This window comes from Mastigoproctus giganteus, chromosome 4 (genome assembly GCF_048544385.1).
Source record: "Mastigoproctus giganteus isolate SK-2022 chromosome 4, ASM4854438v1, whole genome shotgun sequence".
Taxonomy (NCBI): domain Eukaryota; kingdom Metazoa; phylum Arthropoda; class Arachnida; order Uropygi; family Thelyphonidae; genus Mastigoproctus; species Mastigoproctus giganteus.
In genome coordinates, this window is record NC_143578.1 from 186,262,432 (window position 1) to 186,280,858 (window position 18,427).

The 18,427-nt window shown below is 35.9% G+C and overlaps 1 protein-coding gene across 1 annotated transcript in view; it reads left to right on the forward strand.

Annotated features, from left to right (window-relative positions):
• The window catches only part of LOC150087255 (zinc finger SWIM domain-containing protein 5-like), a 452,587-nt gene that overhangs the window by 307,186 nt on the left and 126,974 nt on the right, over positions 1–18,427 (forward strand). Inside the window, exon 5 of the mRNA XM_090372423.1 lies at positions 13,837–13,985. Within this exon, the coding sequence (XP_090228549.1) occupies positions 13,837–13,985 (149 nt within the window). The remainder of the gene's footprint in view (positions 1–13,836; positions 13,986–18,427) is intronic.

The window sequence follows — 18,427 nt, forward strand, 5'->3', positions numbered from 1 at the left end:
CAAAACTTGGTATACAATCCTAATTAATTAAGTTTAATTTATTTCCAAAAAAAAAAAAAAAAAAACAGTTGCTGTTCAGTCTTGCAGTGGTGGAGAATTAAGTGAAGAAAGCATTACTATTCTTTTATGCTGCAGATAGGGTATCCGTACGTCCTGGTTTTCTGGGATTCACCCCAGTTTATGTAGAACTGCTCCAGTGTCCTGAAAGTGTTTTTTTTTTTTTTTTTTCAAGATACTTAAATGTCCCAGTTTCTTGTTATGAACATTTTTCTACAAATGTATTTGTGCACAATCAAAGCAGAGTTCATAGCATTGTCTTCAATCTCGTGTTCAGTCACAGCCTGTACGTCGCCTGTTCCCCGCCGGTTTGCATTCAGTGCATGGGGTTCGATCAATTTAAAAATAAAGATAAGTGAAATTTTTTTGTAACAGTTTTTTAATTAGTTTAAGCTGCTAATAAAAAAAAATGCCTAAGCATAAATGTGGTTTCAAAGACAACTTCCAGAAAGAATGGAGTTTTATTTTTAAAAAAAGAGAAGACGTGAAAATGAGGCTGAATACAAAATGTGCTCATATTTTATCAACAATACTCATAGTAGGAGATGTGATATCAAAGATCATGTTAATTCTAAAAAAACTCTCCCTCAAATTTCAAGCAACTACATCATCATCCAAATTGGAACACTTGTTTGTCAAAGAAAATTCAAATGAACATGGCAAGGTAGCCATTGCTGAACTTACGATGACATATCATTTAATTGAACATCAGTCGTTTGGAAGTGTTGATTGAAGCCTTTTCGGTCAACTTTTTGATGACTCAAAAATCGCACAAATGAAAACTATTGCACTAATAAAGAATGTACTGAATTTTTTGGAATTTCTGCTGATGTAAGCAACCATAAATCGGGGAACGTATTTCCATTGTTAATGCATCATTTCAACGAGAAAAATGGCATGCAAGTTAAACTTGTTTGTTTACCTAATGAGACATCAGAAGCTATTGCCAACTACATTCTTATGAAAGAAAGCAATATCCCCAAAGAAAAGTGTATTGCTTTCGGAGCTGACAATACAAATATTAATTTTGGAGGAATGAACAGAAGAGGCCAATGCAACATATTTTCTCGACTCCAAAATTTCAAAGTTTTTCGGATGTGTAGCGCACATATTTCATAATTCTGCTCAATTGGGAGCAGGAAGACTTGCAGTTGAAGTGGAATTGGTAGTTATAAAAATATTTTCGTACTTTCGCACTTATACTGTTCAAACTGAATGTTTAAAGGAATTTTGTGCTACCGTTGATTTAGAGCTAGGGTGTCAAACTGGCGGCCCGCTGGCCTCATCCAGCCTGCGACAAAATTTTTGTGGCCCACAATGCTCAAAAATAAAATGTTAAAGTAAACAATTAAAAAGTACCTATTTATAATTTCTAGAATATAAGGATTAAAAAACCTCTGTAATAAATATAAAAATAATCATTTTAATTGATAATAATTTAAAAAAAAAGACTGGATCGATGGAGCCTTGATTAGAAAGAACTAAAAATATAAATAGTAATTTCAAATGAATGAAAATTGAAATTATTATCTTTAAATAACATTGTAACTTTTTAGTTTATTTCTTTAAAAATAAGAGTTACATTTTATTTTTTTAAATATTTTTTAGATGGAGATATCTTAATCTAAATTTCTTTTACATTTAAGCTAATATTACAATATTGCAAATACAGCATTTTTTATAATTTTATCGAAAAGATACTTCATTTGTACTAGTTTCTTTGTCGGGATGTGTTGTGTGCATTGTGTTTGCTGTCTATAATTTAACAAATACCTAAGTAATCGTTTTTTTAATTTTATAATTTTAATTTCAACTATAGAATTTATGTAGAAAATGTTGCTTTCAACACCAGTCAAGAAAAGAAAAATTGATAACGAGGGAAGAAAATTCCAAGAAAAGTGGGAGCTGAACTATTTTTGTATGGAAGTGAACAGTAAAATTACATGCTTAATTTGTAGGGAAAATATTAGTGTTGCTAAAGAATACAACGTTGCGGCATTATAACTCTAATCATAAGGAACAATATTCAGGATTCGAAGGAAAAATAAGAGAAGAAAAATTAAAAACAATGAAGAAAACACTTCATAGTCAACAATGAGTATATACAAAATTCATGAAAACTAATGAATCAGTAGTAAGAGCAAGTTACGAAATAAGCTATTTGTTAGCAAAACGTTTAGAATCGTTCACGGATGGTTCGTTAATTAAAGAATGTAGGATAAAAGCTCCTGAAAAAGTGCAATCATTTCGCGATATTTCATTATCAAGAAATACAGTGGTAGAGAGAATTAGCGAAATGGCAGATAACATCAGTTCACAACTACAGGATATATCTACAGAAGTCTTGTTCTTTTCAATTGCGATTGATGAAAATACAGATATATGAGATGTTGCTCAAGTTGCTGTATTTTTTCGTGGTTGCGATAATAACATGAGGATCACCGAAGAATTGTTGGAAGTTATCTCTCTTCTTGGAACTACGACTGGCGAAGATATTTTTGCTGCTGTGTGGAGCATTTTAGAAAAGTGTAAGCTTCCACTTGACAGACTTGTGTCTGTAACAACCGACAGTGCTAAATCAATGACAGGTGAAAATTGAGGATTTGTGTCAAAATTGATTAAAAAATTACAAGCTGAGTACTCTGATAAACCGAAAACCATGGCTGTCCACTGCCTTATTCATCAACAAGTTCTGTGTTTAAAAATATTAAAAATGGATGATGTATTGAAAACAGTAACAAAAACAATCAACTTTATTCGAGTGAGAGCACTCAGCCATCGGCAATTTACTTCTCTTCTTAAAGATTTAGAATCTGAGTTTGACGATCTTCTTTATTATACAGAAGTTTGATGGTTATCATGCCACAAAGTTTTAAAGAGATTTTATATGCTTTTGAAGGAAATAACAGTTTTTCTTGAAATGAAAAATGAAAATGTATCAGTTATAAAAAATCCTTTGTGGATTAAGGATTTGGCATTTTTAATTGATATTACAAACCACCTCAATAATCTTAACATTTCATCGCAAGGTAAAAATAAGTTAATAACGAACATGTACGACGCAGTAGCAAGTTTTGTACAAAAACTAACATTTAAAAATCATTTAAAAAATGATGTTTTGACCCATTTTCCTACTTGTGAGCAGTTAAAAAAACAAAATCAAAATTGCTCTTTCTCACAATATTGTGACAAAATTGAGGAAATCAAAAACGAATTCGATAAGCGTTTTAATTATTTTAAAGAGTTAGAAGATATGTTTTCTCTTTTTGTTGGACCTTTTTCATTTGAAATCGAAAAATCTCCCACTTTGATTCAACTGGAATTAATTGATTTCCAAAATGATTCATTTTTGAAAGACAAATGTCGAGAAGTAGGAATTCCAAAAATATATTCTTACTTAGGTGAAAAATACCCGGAAATTAAAAAGTTTGCTGCGCAAATTATGTGCTACTTTGGGAGTACATACTTATGCGAGCAATTATTTTCATGTATGAAATTAAATAAAACGCCGTTTAGATCGAGATTGACAGATGAACATCTTTCCGACATACTGAAAATTATGTTCCCAGTCTTTGACTCCCGATGTTGAAAAACTACTAGGGTTAAACGCTGGCAGGTTTCCGGGGAAACAAATTAATTATTTTCATAAGTATATTGAATATTTAATTTTTAAATAAAAATAATAATATAACAGTTATATATACTAAAACCAAAGGAGTGCAAGGCAGCCAAAGTAACACACCTCTATTAGTTACAATTTATTAGGAAATGTTTCGGAAATTGTTATTGTTACAAAATCCATCTTCAGTCTTTGTAGCAATTTCCGAAACGTTTCCTAATAAATTGTAACTTATAGAGGCGTGTTACTTTGGCTGCCTTGCGCTCCTTTGATTACCAGTTCATCAACAGCCACTTTACTCCTATTTCTTCACTAAACATTCTAAATTACTTGTATTCTGTAGATCTGAATAAAAATTTAAATGTTAATTACATATGAGTTTTAATTATCCTGATTATGCTACTGAATCCTGAATCAATATATAATTCAGGATTCAGTTTCATTATTTAAGAAAATTTTATGCAGTCCGCGAAAATCATACCATCACACAAAATGCCGTGCGACAGAAATGAGTTTGACACACCTGATTTAGAGTATAAAAAATTACTCTCTCACCCTAAAACTCACTGGTTGTCATTATTTTATTTATTTTTTCTTTTTTTTTTATAGAGAATTTTTTTTTAATTGTCCATTGGGAGAAACATTTGTGCGCTGCCCATAACTTTCTCAGTTCCTGAAATCCAAGTATATGATATCAAAATTATTTTTGACATTCAGATCCTTTGTGACCACATCATAGTATCCAATCAAATTGGTCAGACAAGACCTCCCTTTAACAAACCCATGCTGTGTCTTAACTATTACTGCAGTCTTGTCTAGATGATCCTGCAGTAATAGTTAAGACACAGCATGGGTTCGTTAAAGGGGAATGAATTAAAGAATAGAAATTTTTAAGAATAGAATTAAAAATAACAAAAGTCTGTTAAGTGCTGTGAAGAGTTCTGGTAAATACATTAATAAAAAATAGTTTTCATATTCATTGTATGAATTTTGTTGTTCAAATTTAAGAATTGTATTCTGTTTTTATTAAACAAAATTCCACACATTTGTTTCTGAGCAATGGGACACTTACTTTATGGCTTTGTGTCCCGAAAAGTATGTTGAAATTCAAGTAGTTGCCCGTGATTTCAAAGGCTTTTGATCATGTATGGCATAAAGATCTAAATAAGCTTCTATTTTATGGATTGCCAGCTGTTTTTGGAACTGAATATTTAGTGTTCTCTCTGACTGCTCAATGCAGGGGATGGTAGGCAGCTCTCTATCTTCAATGTTCTCCACTATTGCTGGTGTTCCTGCCAGTTTAGTTCTTTCTATAGCTCTTTTCATCTTGTGTATTAATGATCTTCCTCTTGACTGGAAATCCTATCCATAGTTTTGCTGATGATAGCACAATGTATTCCACCATCCAGTTTGAGAAACCTTTCCTTGCATAGATAGCTTCAACTTCTCAAATATCTACCAATTCCTTAAATACAGATCTCCATGTAATTCTCCAGTGCTGCAAAGATAACATAGTTAATTTCAATCCTAAAACTAAGTCCTGTCTTATATCTAGCAAAAGAAGAAGAAAAATGGATTCTTCTCGTATGCCTGTCTTCAATGACACTCATAGACATCCAGCAGGAACACACACCATTTCTGCTTTATGCCTTTTCTATTGATACTTTCATGGGCACTGTTCTTCTGAACTGGCTTTTATAATTTCCCCTCTCTCTCTCTTTCAACCCAGCCCAAACAGGTGCTGCAACCAGTCGGAATCCTTTTAATGTCCAACTTCAAACTCACAGAACCAACTTTTCTTCTTCCTAATTTATTTTTTCAAACGTTTTCTGAAACAACCTCCCTTCACACATATTTCCTGAAGGTTACAATCTGCAGAAATTGTGTTGACAAGTATTTTCTTAACCTTCAGCCCAAGCCCGGTACTACGTACTATAGGTTCTAATACCTTTCATGTTTGGGGTTGTTAAAAAAAAAAAAAAAAAAAAAAGTAGTAGAAGTAATCTCAGGATACTAAATAGGCTGTACCATACTTGAGGTAGTTGAAAAAGAAAAGTATGGTAGGAGGGGGGGGGGTTGCATTCAGCCATGACAGCTTATGAGATTCTGTCAGTGCTATACATTAATTTTGTTATCAAGGACAAGTAGTGGTTACCTTGTTGTGTAAGGCAATGGAATTAGAACAATTATTAAAATTAATATCGAATTACTGTGGACGCAGGCGAAACGGAGACAGAATAAATTATGACAAGTTTAATAATAGTAAAAATACATGCATATATTAGATTAGATACATACAAAAAGCTTTTGGTTGTTTTTGTCAACTTTCCTCAGTCAAACTGACAGTTAAGAGTGGAACATGAGGGCGTGTACTGCCAATCATGTACATGAACTGCGTGATTAATTGTTGGATGTTGAAGCCTGTGGCTGTGATACATGTGGACGTTGCCAGCGTTTGTCATTAATCAGAATTGTTGTTTCGATGATAAGGTGGATCCGACATCCACTGCTCCTGTTGACCGAGGTATTGGAGCATGTGATGTTCAACGACTCCAACCAGGCGCGTCGTCAGTAGTGGCGGGACCTATCCATAATTATGACATCATGGTGTGGGTCAATGTTGTGGTGGATTGCCCAAACGTGTTCGGCAATAGCTGAGTGTTCTACATCTGCTAAGCGGATTGCTCTTTGCGCTAAGCGGAAAGACGTTTTTCGAGCTGTCTCCCAGTTTCCCCAATATAGCAGCTAGTGCAGTCACAGCAAGAGATGCGGTAGACCAAACTGCTTTGTAGTAAGGTGGGGCCCGGTGTTTTCACTTTAGAGATGAGGGATTGTAACTTTCTGCCTGGGAGTTGTACGCATTTTATCCCATGTGATTTTAGGACTCTAGAAACCTGTTGTGATAGGTTTGGGTAGTGTGGGATAAAGGCGCTCGCGGTTGAGTAATTACCTTGGATGTTTCTTTTGGTCGCTACGTGGCCATGTGTCTGTAGGTCTCACTTGTCTGTTTGTTGTTGTTGTTATTATTTGGTTTTTAGGAGCATTAGCAACTAAGGCCATATTGCTTCGGGATATGCGGTGGTCATTCCCCGACCTTTCCACATCCTCCGTATTTGGTGGTGACGGGCTCGAACCCTGGTCTAATCAAGAAGTGTGTGCTACGCACTGCTGCTCCTTCCCACCTGGCTATGGAGACGCCTTCGCACCTGTCAAGGGTATTGATGGGATAGCCACACCTTGTAAGATCCGCCTTGACTTTAGCAATTCCGATGTGCCTCATCTACAGAACTAGAGTGGGTCCAGGCACGAGTTAGCAAGGTTGGTGCAGTGACAAGATGGCTACCTGCACATGCTGACCGGAAGTTGGTAAATTGGCCAGCACACATTGGTTTACGATGGACAGTTGTCTTCAAGCGCATGCCCTCACATCGGACAAGGGTGTCTAAGTGTGGTATGGTGTTGTCCGATTCTAGCTCGATGGTGAATTTAATGAAAGGCGACAGAGAATTGAGGTGGTCTAAGAGTCGGTCACCCGAATTTCTTGGGATAACCACGTAACGACACCAAAAGGTAATGGGATCTGGTACCTTCCCCGAAAATTCGTAAATGCACAACCCTCTAATTCCTCCATCGCGATATTTGCCATGACTGAACTAACCAGTTATGATGTGTTCGTGGTTATCCCCAAAAATTCGGGTGACCGACTCTTAGACCACCTCAATTCTCTGTCGCCTTTCATAAAGTTCACCATCGAGCTAGAATTGGATAACACCATACCATACTTAGATACCCTTGTCCATCGTAAACCAATGTGTGCTGGCCAATTTACCAACTTCCGATCAGATGCGTGTGTAGCCATCTTCTTGCCACTGCACGAACCTTGCCAACTCATGCCTGGACCCACTCTAGTTCTGTAGATGAGAGGCACACAAAATTGCTAAAGTCAAGGCGGATCTTACGAGGTGTGACTATCCCATCAATACCCTTGACAGGTGCGACCTACAGACACATGGCCACGTAGCGACCAACAGAAACATCTAAGGTAATGACTCAACCGTGAGCACCTTTATCCCATACTATCACAACAGGTTTCTCAAGTCCTAAAATCGCATGGGATAAAATGCGTACAACTCCCAGGCAGAAAGTTATGATCCCTCATCCCTAAAGTGAAAACACCGGTCCCCACCTTACTACAAAGCGATTTGGTCTACTGCATCTCTTGCTGTGACTGCACTAGCTGCTACATTGGGGAAACTGGGAGACAGCTCGAGAAACATCTTTCCGAACACCAAAGAGCAATCCGCTTAGCGGATGTAGAACACTCAGCTATTGCCGAACACGTTTGGGCAATCCACCACAACATTGACCCACACCGTGATATCGTAATTATGGATAGGTCCCGCCACTACCGATGACACGCCTGATTGGAGTCATTGAACATCACATGCTCCAATACCTCAGTCAACAGGAGCAGTGGATGTCGGGTCCACCCTATCATCGAAACAACGATTCTGATTAATGACAAACGCTGGCAACGTCCACCTGCATTACAACCACAGGCTTCAATATCCAACAATTAATCATGTAGTTCATGTACGTGATTGGCAATACACGCCCTTGTGTTCCACTCTTAACTGTCAGTTTGACTGAGGAAGGTTGACAAAAACAACCGAAAGCTTTTTGTATGTATCTAATATATGTATGTATTTTTACTATTATTAAACTTGTCATAATTTATTCTGTCTCCGTTTCACTCTGCGTTCACAGTAATTTGATATTAATAATGAATCCAGAGTGCACAGGCCTCTTTAATCAATTATTAAAAGGTTGGACAAGGTTATGTTGGGTTTTTTTTTTTTTTTTTTTTGCTGGTGCTGTATGATCTCACTGCCTTATATTATTTGCTAACACTAATACTAATTTCAATAACAAGCAATGCATTGTTTTCAATGTTAAATAAAATGTTCTGTCCTCCAGTGCAGAGTTGTGTGCGTCTACTATTGTCCATAGAAGCATGTGTTTGTAGGCTAGTTTACACATCTGTAGAATGAAAAACTTTTAAAACCATATAGATGGGGAAAGGGTATACATTTTACCTCATATGTTCAGCTACAGCATTAAGTGAAAATCCTGAAGGATGTGAAACAAAAATGTTTTAACTATTAGACACATAGTAAATTTTGAATGTTATTAATATTTTAGAAAAATCAAGAAACAGTTTAAAATCATGCACTTTGCAATGTCATACTTTGTTTTAACATTAGTGGATACAACTATGAATAATATGTTTTTTGAATTGTAAGCATGTTTTAAAATAAATTTTAAAATGACACACAAAGTTTGCCAATTTGAATAAAATTTCTTTGATCTGCCAACCATCATTAGAGGAGAGAACATCACCAAATTGTGATCTGAGGTGCTTAGAAGATCACCCACCTTGACTATGTACTTGGAACGGTTGTTTGTGAGAAAAGGATCAAAATCATTGGCTATGTAGTTAGGATTGTCTGGGATTCTGGTAGGTAGATGAACCAGCTGTGCAAGGTCATTAGTAATTGCAAAATCCTCAGCATCTCAACCATCTGGATCCATATGAATTATAGACATTAAAATTACCAAGAAAATTACCTCACCATTAGAAAATCTGAACTGCAGAAGCTCAAGTCAGAGAAAGGAAGTCAAAGAGTTACAAAAAAATTAACCCCAGGGGCTCACATCTGGTGAGTATGGGCTTGGCACACCCAGGGTCCTTAGCTGGATATCATCATTCTTCTCTTTCTTGGTGATTCCTTTCTCTCTCTCTCTCTCTCTCTCTCTCTCTCTCTCTCTCTCTCTCTCTCTCTCAGGGTAACTTGGAAATCTTTTTAGCTGGTGCAGCATAAGCCTCAGGCTTCCTTGCACTATATGGCTAGTAATAATAATAATAAATGATTAGTGGAGTTGTAAGAATGATAGGGGCAACATATGAATTTGACAAAATGAAATAGAGAGATTTTAAGTTGGAGAAAATTGAAAAGAGGAGATTCCAAATTACTAGGTCTCTGGCAGGGAATATCAGAGTGACATACCTACCTTTGAAGTGAAAGGAATCATGCCGCAAATAATCAGGACCACTGAGACGAGTAGTGGTTTAATCAACCGATAATTATAATTCTGTCAGAAAAAGTAAATGGGGCTTGGCAGACTAAGTTAAAATGGATGTTATTGAGACTGGAACTCAGAATACATATATTTGTGAAATAAAAAAGCAAGTGTTTGGGTGGTTTAGATCTTTTCACAGATAAGTTTATTCTTTTAGTTTGGCTATTCATGATGTATTCAGTAGTAAGAAAAGATGCAAAGGACATGTTGTATGATGTAATGAAATTTTTTGGATATTCGCATTAGCATTAGTAGAGGCATATGATTCAAGAAAGCAAGCTTATGCAGCATCAGCCAAAAAAAAAATAAAAATAAAACCACTCCCATTTCACCCCTCCATTCGTTTGAAATATCTGTCCAGCTGAGCCTTAAATTTATTTAGGCTATCAACTTCCACAACAAGGGATGGAAGTCTGTTCCACCAACCAACTACCCGCTGGCTAAAGGCAAATTTCCGCACATCTATCCTACATCTGTCTTTCCTCAATCTGAATTTATGCCCTCTCAGGTGATTATTCTGAGCAAGAGGAAGAATTCCATCGGCATTGAGCATGCTCAAACCATTCAAGGCTTTATACACCTTTATCAGATCACCTCACCGGTGCCTAGTCTCCAGACACTGTAATTTGCAAAACTTAAGCCTTTCTTCGTAAGAGCAACCCTTTGTTCCATTCACTAATCTTGTTGCCCTTCTCTATACTCCTTCCAGCAGCTCTACATCCTTCTTGAAATGAGGCCTCCAGACCTGTATACAATGCTCAAGGTGTGGCCTGAACCTTGCCTTATACAAGGGAATAATCACCTCCTTATCCCTGCTAGAAAAATTCCTGTATATCATTGACAAGACACCACGAGCTACTCTTGCAGCCTGTCTGCACTGCTGAGAAAACTTCATATCTACCTGAACAATAACCACCAGGTCCTTTTATATATATGTAGTAGTAGTAGTAATGATGCAAGAAAGCAACCTTACATAATAGCATCAGCCAAAAAAAAAAAAAAAGAAAACCAGCTTCCTTCACCCATCCATACCCTCCAAGAATTTGTCTAGTTCTTCCTTGAATTTATTGAAACCATCCACTTCCACAAGATCAGATGGAAGCCCATTCCAACAGTCAACCATCCACTGGCTGAAGGCAAACTTCCACACATCCTTCCTGAACTTTGAATGTATGCCCCCTCTCATGTGTGTAGTCTCAGCAAGTGGAAGAATACCATTAACATTCAGCTTACTCAATCCAGTCAAGGCTTTAAACACCTGAATCAGATCTCCCCACAGATGCCTAGTCTCAAGACGCTGAAATTTTCTGAACTGAAGCCTTTCTAGGCAAAAGCACCCTTTTGTTCCCTTCACCAATCTGGTTGCCCTTCTCTGCACCCATTCCAGTGGATTTGCATCCTTCCTAAACTTAGGACAACAGACCTAAGGTGTAGCCTAACCATGGCCTTGTATAAAGAGATAATCACTTCCCTATCCCTGCTAGTAAAGTTTCTATACATCATTGACAAAACCTCATGAGCTCCTGGCAGCATGTCTGCACTGCTCAGAGAATTTCATATCTGACTGCACGATTATCCCCAAGGGCTTTTTCATTTTCCACCACACTGAGTGTAGTACCACACAGGTGATAAGTTACTCTGGGGTTTCTGCTTTTAACATTAACATATGCAGTACCTAGCATTTGTTAATGTTAAACATCATCTGCCTAATTTTTCTAGATCCTGTTACAGTAGCGTACCATTACTGTCATTAATCACTCTGCAAATGCTTATCATCTGAAAAATTAGACATTAAGCCTGATATACCTTCATCAGTATCATTAATAAATATTGGAAAAAACAAATGGGCCCAGCACTGAATCCTGGGGCTATCTTCTCCCACTTAATAATCCCTTTATCCATGGCAGTAACTTGCAGTCTTTTATGTGCAACAATATCAAAAGCCTTCTTGAAATCCAAGTATATGATATCAAAATTATATTTTTTTTTCCATTCAGTTGATCATTGCATCATAGTAACCTAGGCGCCTCCGTAGCCAGGTGAGAAGGAGCAGCAGTGCGTAGCACATGCTTCTTGATTAGACCGGGGTTCGAGCCCATCACCACCAAATACGGAGGATGCAGAAAGGTCAGGGAATGACCACCACATATCCCGGAGCAATATGGCCTTAGTTGCTAATGCTCCTAAAAACCAAATAACAAAAAAAAAAAATAGTAACCTATCATATTGGTTAGACAGGATTGCCCCTTAACAAATTCATGCTTTGACTGCAGTATAATTGCATTCCTGTCCAAATGGACCTGCATTACCTCTTTAACCAGTGACTATTATTTTGCAGATGTTAACAGATGTTAAGCTAACCCCAAAGTAGAAAACCCCAAAACAAATGGTATTTACATTACATATGCTTACTCTCATTTACAATGTGTGTTCAGCATGTCCACCCTGACTCTCCACACATTTTCTCAGCATATTGGGATCGACAGCAGCACAAGCATTGGTAATTCTCTCCCTAAGATGACAAAGATCTCGGATTTTTACAGCATACACCTGTGCCTTCAGGAATTCCCTAGCAGTAAACTCGTCCACTACTTTCCTCTGGGTCCATCCCTGACAACCACTAAGAAGGACTATCTCCACCCTTTCATCCACTGTTAATGCCATTTCTCACCTGTAAAGAAAAAACATATTTTTACTATTGGTTCCAGACTTTTCAGACACCATGTAGAACCACTTGATCCATACATTAGTTAAAGGGGTTCTAGATCCATAGGCTGAATGAATGGTGTAAAATATTTAATTAAAATATTTGGTTATATTTTATTTCATATTTTTGGTTATGTTATGTTTGGTAGTAAAAACATGACTTTTATTGGATGTGAAGGAGCATTGTTCAGCAAGCTTTTTAGTTAAGTTTATTTTCTTACAGAAGGTACAAATTTATGAAAAAAATAATTCTTTGAATAATGAATCCATCCATGCTGATTTTTGTGAGCCATAGCAAACTAGTAAAGAACAATTTATATTTTTAAAAGCTCTAGCATATCAACAACAAAAAGTGGCAAGTTGTGGGTTCCAGTTGCATTGCTGCTAGTGGCTACCATGATTCTCTCGTAGGATTTTTTGTATCAGGGCGCTGCAGGCTCTGCTTCTTTTGCCATTTTTTTTTTGTAGCTAACATCTTACAATTTAGAACTGTTTTGTCTCTATTATAGGGTTGTTCCTCTCCAATCAGTTTTTCTCTGTCGATAAATTACATTAAATCTGTAAATTTTTGAGCAGCAGGCTGATCGGTGGATAATTTCTTTTTCCACTAATACAAACCACATGGATAATACGAACTATGGGATACCATGACAATTTTTTTTCCAGCATCCAAACCATCCATCACTTTCTGTAAAAACTTTCTATGCCATTAATCTTTTGATATAAGACCGATGACTTTTTATAAAGTATGAATCCAATAATTCAAGTTTCATGTCATCTTTCTAGAATAAACCACAGCCATAATGTATTTTATACAATCTTTAATTTGGTTTCTTTAAAATGGATTGTGAGAACTTAATGGCCCTTGTGAAAAAAAACTGAGTGTAAAATCCTTCCAGATGTTAAAGATTTTTCCCTCAATCTTTAACAGTTATTTTACCCATGGCTAATTAAACAGCTTTTTAAGTGACTTGACTTCATCAAGTCTTTCTAGAGCGTCCGACTTAGTTTTCATGGAAATGGCAACTCTCTTTTCTCACCCAAATTTCATTAATTTACATAATATTTTAATTAAATTATATACTGTGCTGTAATTTCAATAAATAATTTTACTGGTGCAAATGGTTTACACAGTAACATACCAACACACAACTGACCTCTCTGGAAGTATTCAGCTCAGGCTGTAATTTTTTAAGGGACAGGACTTTTCGGAGATAGAAGTTTGATTTTGCTTACACACTTTGCTACACTGATAGTATTAAAATAACATAATATTTTAAGACAGGAATAACTAACAATTGGAATTTTATTAGGTGCACCTGATCCTACAGCAGGGGCACCTGCAGAAGAGGAGCACAGCTGGCATTTAGATGAAGAACAGGTCGGGGAACAAGTCCGCACATATCTGTCTCAGGGAAGTTATTATACCGCCAACAAGCAGCTCAATGCCCTTTTTGCCAAAGTAAGTACACCATACTGTTGTATTTATAATTTAAAACCAACAGATGATATTAGATGTAAAACGTTTCGTCACATAAATTTGGTTGAACAATGCTTATAAATCCATAACAATAATTTACAATGTTTGAAATCCATTGCAATGTTTGAAAACTTTGTAAGTTTTCATCTTATTCCTGTTTTCAAGGCATATATTTAATTTTGATCAGCAATATGTTTTATATATTTTGTTTATGTTTCACAATGATTCTATCTTGCAACCTTCACTTTTTAATTTTTTGTTGAGATTTACGTAGTGAAAAGGTGCTTAAATTTGCTTAATGAGAACTTTGTGCACAAACTGTTGAAACTTATTCTGGAGCCAAGTAGTACAGAGCTGTCTTACATTTCTCTTGTGGTACAAAAGTAAAACTGCTAATTTAAATATTCATTTCATTTGTGTACCACAAGCACTAGAAGTTAAATTTTTTTATATCCAGTGATTAATTTGCCATAAATTTTTGAAAAGCGATCAGACAAATGTATACCATGAAATACTTTGTCAGAAAGCTTATGATAACATTGCATTTGCTCTGTCCATTCCTGATTATCCTAATTTTGACAGTAGTATAGTTTTTGATTACCTGTAATCAAAAATTTGCATTGAATAAAATAATTCATTGCATTTTCAGCTTCAACAGTTATTCCTGAATGTTTTTTCTTTTGGGTGTATTTTTTTACGTCCACCGCATTAAAACAGAAAAATACTGTGTTTTTACAATATTAAGTTTTCACGTATAATGTATACAGGGTGTTTCAAAAGTGGTGGTCAATAATTTAAAGGTGAACTGTACAGACTACAGTATACAAAAAAGCCTAGTAAACATGGGTCCTTAAGTGAATTGCTTTCGAGATATTGCACATTTCTAGTTGGGATCCACCACTGACAGGGTGAACTGTACAGAGTTGGGATCCACCACTGACTTGTTTGTTTAGGTTATGCTCATTCTCTCTGTTTCCCCTCACTAGTACTTGTCAAAGGACAGTCAACATGGAAAGAGGTTATAGAAACGAAGAGTATGCGGACATGCACTTCATGTACGGTAAAGCCAGTGCACTCGAGACTGCACGTTTGTACCAAGAAGCATTTTCCCGCCGAAGTAAGCCCAACAGACGCACATTCATCAGGGTACATCAATGCCTTAGAGAACATGGCCGCTTCGCACATGGAGTACAAGCAGGTAGGCCCAGAAGCATAATACCTGATGTTGAAGAAAGGGTATTAGAAAGAAAGAACAAAATTAGAAAGAACAAAATCCAGGAATTTTAATAAGGAGGGTTGCTCTGAAAGAATGTATACTGAATCATAGCAGTGTGTGGCGAATTTTACATTGCCAATCACTGTACCCCCACCATATCCAGTATGTACAAGGTCTCAGCAATACAGACTACCCTCCAGAGTGAACTTCTGCCAGTGGATGCAACAACAGTGTGTCCTGAACCCCCAATTTTTAAACAACAATTTATTCACTGACGAAGCTGGGTTTACTCGTGATGGTATTTTTAATTTTCATAACTGTCACGTTTGGTCCAATGAAAATCCTAATTCGATTCACGAGTCGTGACATCAGCAACATTTCTTGTTGAATGTCTGGGCAGGACTACTAGGAGATCATCTAATTGGACCACATTTTCTGCCAAACAGGCTAACAGGAGAGCTGTACCTTCAGTTCCTGCAGAATGTTCTTCCAGACCTCCTTGATGATGATAATGTTCCACTTCAGCAATGCCAGAACGTGTGGTTTATACATGATGGTGCACTGGCACATTTTGCTCGAATTGTGACTCAGTATCTAACTAGAAGGTATGGTCAACAGTGGATAGGTAGATGTGGGCCTATAATGTGGCCTCCCAGATTACCAGACTTAAATCCTATGGATTTTTGTATCTGGGGGTCATGTAAAAAGCTTGGTGTACACTTCTGACATTAACACAGTTGAGGAATTGCAGCATCAGTTATAAAGTTATTGAGATTCCTTATTAACACTTCTGTATTATTTCACTATAAGACCAGTGTGAAAGAAGGATATATTTGTACAAAACAAATATGAGTTTTTGAATCAAGTGATATAATGTGATACCACAGTTTATCTTCTGCCTTTTGTGTAGAGGGATGTTTCTGGTGTTAAATGTTTTCCATTTTATCGTAATCAGATTTGCTTAATTTTCTCTCCCAAGCCATTCGCAATGCTACTAAATGAAACTGTGGCCCTTTAGAACACTTTGGCATTGGTTATTGCAGAACTTTGTGCACAAACTGTTGAAACTTATGTTACTGAATATATTAGGAAATATCTAATTTTTAATACTGTAAATAATGGGAGAAACTTGGTAAAGCCTTTTTAAAGCAGAGCTGAGTTGCATACATTAACTTGTTCTGTTGTTAAATATCAACAAATTAATGTATGCAGTGCATTTAATTTTTATTTCTTAATTAATTGAACTTTTTATTTTTCTGTTATTAATAGAAGTGAAAAGTAACTAATCTGGCTACCAATTAATTAGTTAATTAACTAATATATAAAAGTAACTGTTTTCCTTCACTGCACATACTTCACAAGGTAAGATGCATTCCATATTTTCCTAGATTTTAATAACAATTGAAATATGACCTATATTTAACGTTCTTCTGTGATTAATATAAAAAGGAAATGTAGTGATGCACGATTTGCATATTTAATAAACAGATAAAAAAATACAAGCAAAAAGCAGTGACTTTTATGTGCAAACTAAAAACATTTTGTTTCTCTACTATATTGCCTATTTCATTCCTCCAGTCAGCACATGACAACAAACGTAATCTCTGGTGCTTCAGTTACAGTATATGGTATATGAATAGCTTACGTGATACATAAGAAAAAATTAAATAACTGCCAGATTCCTATTTTTCTGATTTTATTGAAATATGGTTCAACAACTCTTTCTGAAAGAGCTAAATCTAAAATTTCTTGAAAAAGCTGTCCACTGCTCAATATACATTATATGGATAGCCTGTGTAATGTGTATGAAAAATAATTGCTAGATTTCTTTCCATTTATCCAATTTTAATGAAATTTAGGATGGCCCAAAAATCTTTCTGAAAGACCCAAATATAGAAAGTTGTGAAGATCGGGCCATTGGGATTTGTGTTATTACGTGTGGACAGATGGGCATGGTGAATGGACATGGAGACAGTGGGTGCTTATGTGTGTATGTATATATCTATAAAAAAAAATGTGCTCTGCAAACTAGAAAACAGCTTTTGCTGCATCATTATCATAGATATATGGCCTGTCTTGAAACCTATCTGCTTATTTGCTATCTGCTTATTTTACTATATCTGCTGCTCAAATCGCTGCTTAGTGAACCAGAGTTATTTCTTCAAATTAAAAAATAATAAAATCAGTTATTGGAACTGTGAAATAATTTTTTTTTTTTTTTTTGTAGAAAACATGTGTACTTCTATATATTATTTTTATTTATATAAATTATACTAATAATTATAGCAAGTACTCAACCATTTTAAAAAAAACATAGATGAAAGAGGAATTTTTTGGAAATAAATGCCTAAAAGAAGTGTCATATCGAAAGAAGGAAAAAAAAACATGCCAGGCTTCAAAGTGGCAGAGGATCAGTTGACTTTATTGTTGGGTGGTAACGCTGCAGGGGATTTTAAAGTAAAACCCCTTTTAGTTTACCAGGAAGAGGGCCAAAGTACAACCCAAACTCAATCAAAGATACAAAAACTCAACAGCCTAGGGCCATCAGATTAATAAATTCATGATTGTAATTGGCATTTTAAGTTTAATTTTGATACGTAATTTAGTTACTTACTGCATAATTATATAATATATATGGAATGGAGAATATTTTATATGTACAAATTTTTGAAAATTAAATATTTTGACCGACATTTGTGTGTCTTTTCACTACCATTTATTATTGATTAGGAAATATCCTATGGCATAGACTGCAGTTCACAAATACACGTTTCATTACGGGAATATGGCGCTCACTTTGCGCTCTGTTTTTCTGGAACAAATTATCAGTGTTAAGTGGGGGTCACCTGTATGTGTAATATTAACTAACTGCGTCTCACCCAAGGATCATTTCAACACTTTTTTTTTTTTTTTTTTTTTGCAAATTCAGTCTAATCTGTTCACTCAAGAACAACTCATGGTGCATTCCAAGATAATTTTTCATCATAGTTTCTCTATTAAAAATTCAAGAATTCTCTAAAAATAATTACAGTAGTTATAGCTGGGTAAGCAAGGTGGGGGATTCTCGTGGAACAAGCAATTATATGGGTGCATTAGAGTACTCGGAGCACAAACATATACTTGCTTAGACCCCACTGCATACGCTTATTACAAATCCACTGAACAATGTGACTACCCTTGTTGCCCGTCAGCCGCTATGCTTGTCTAG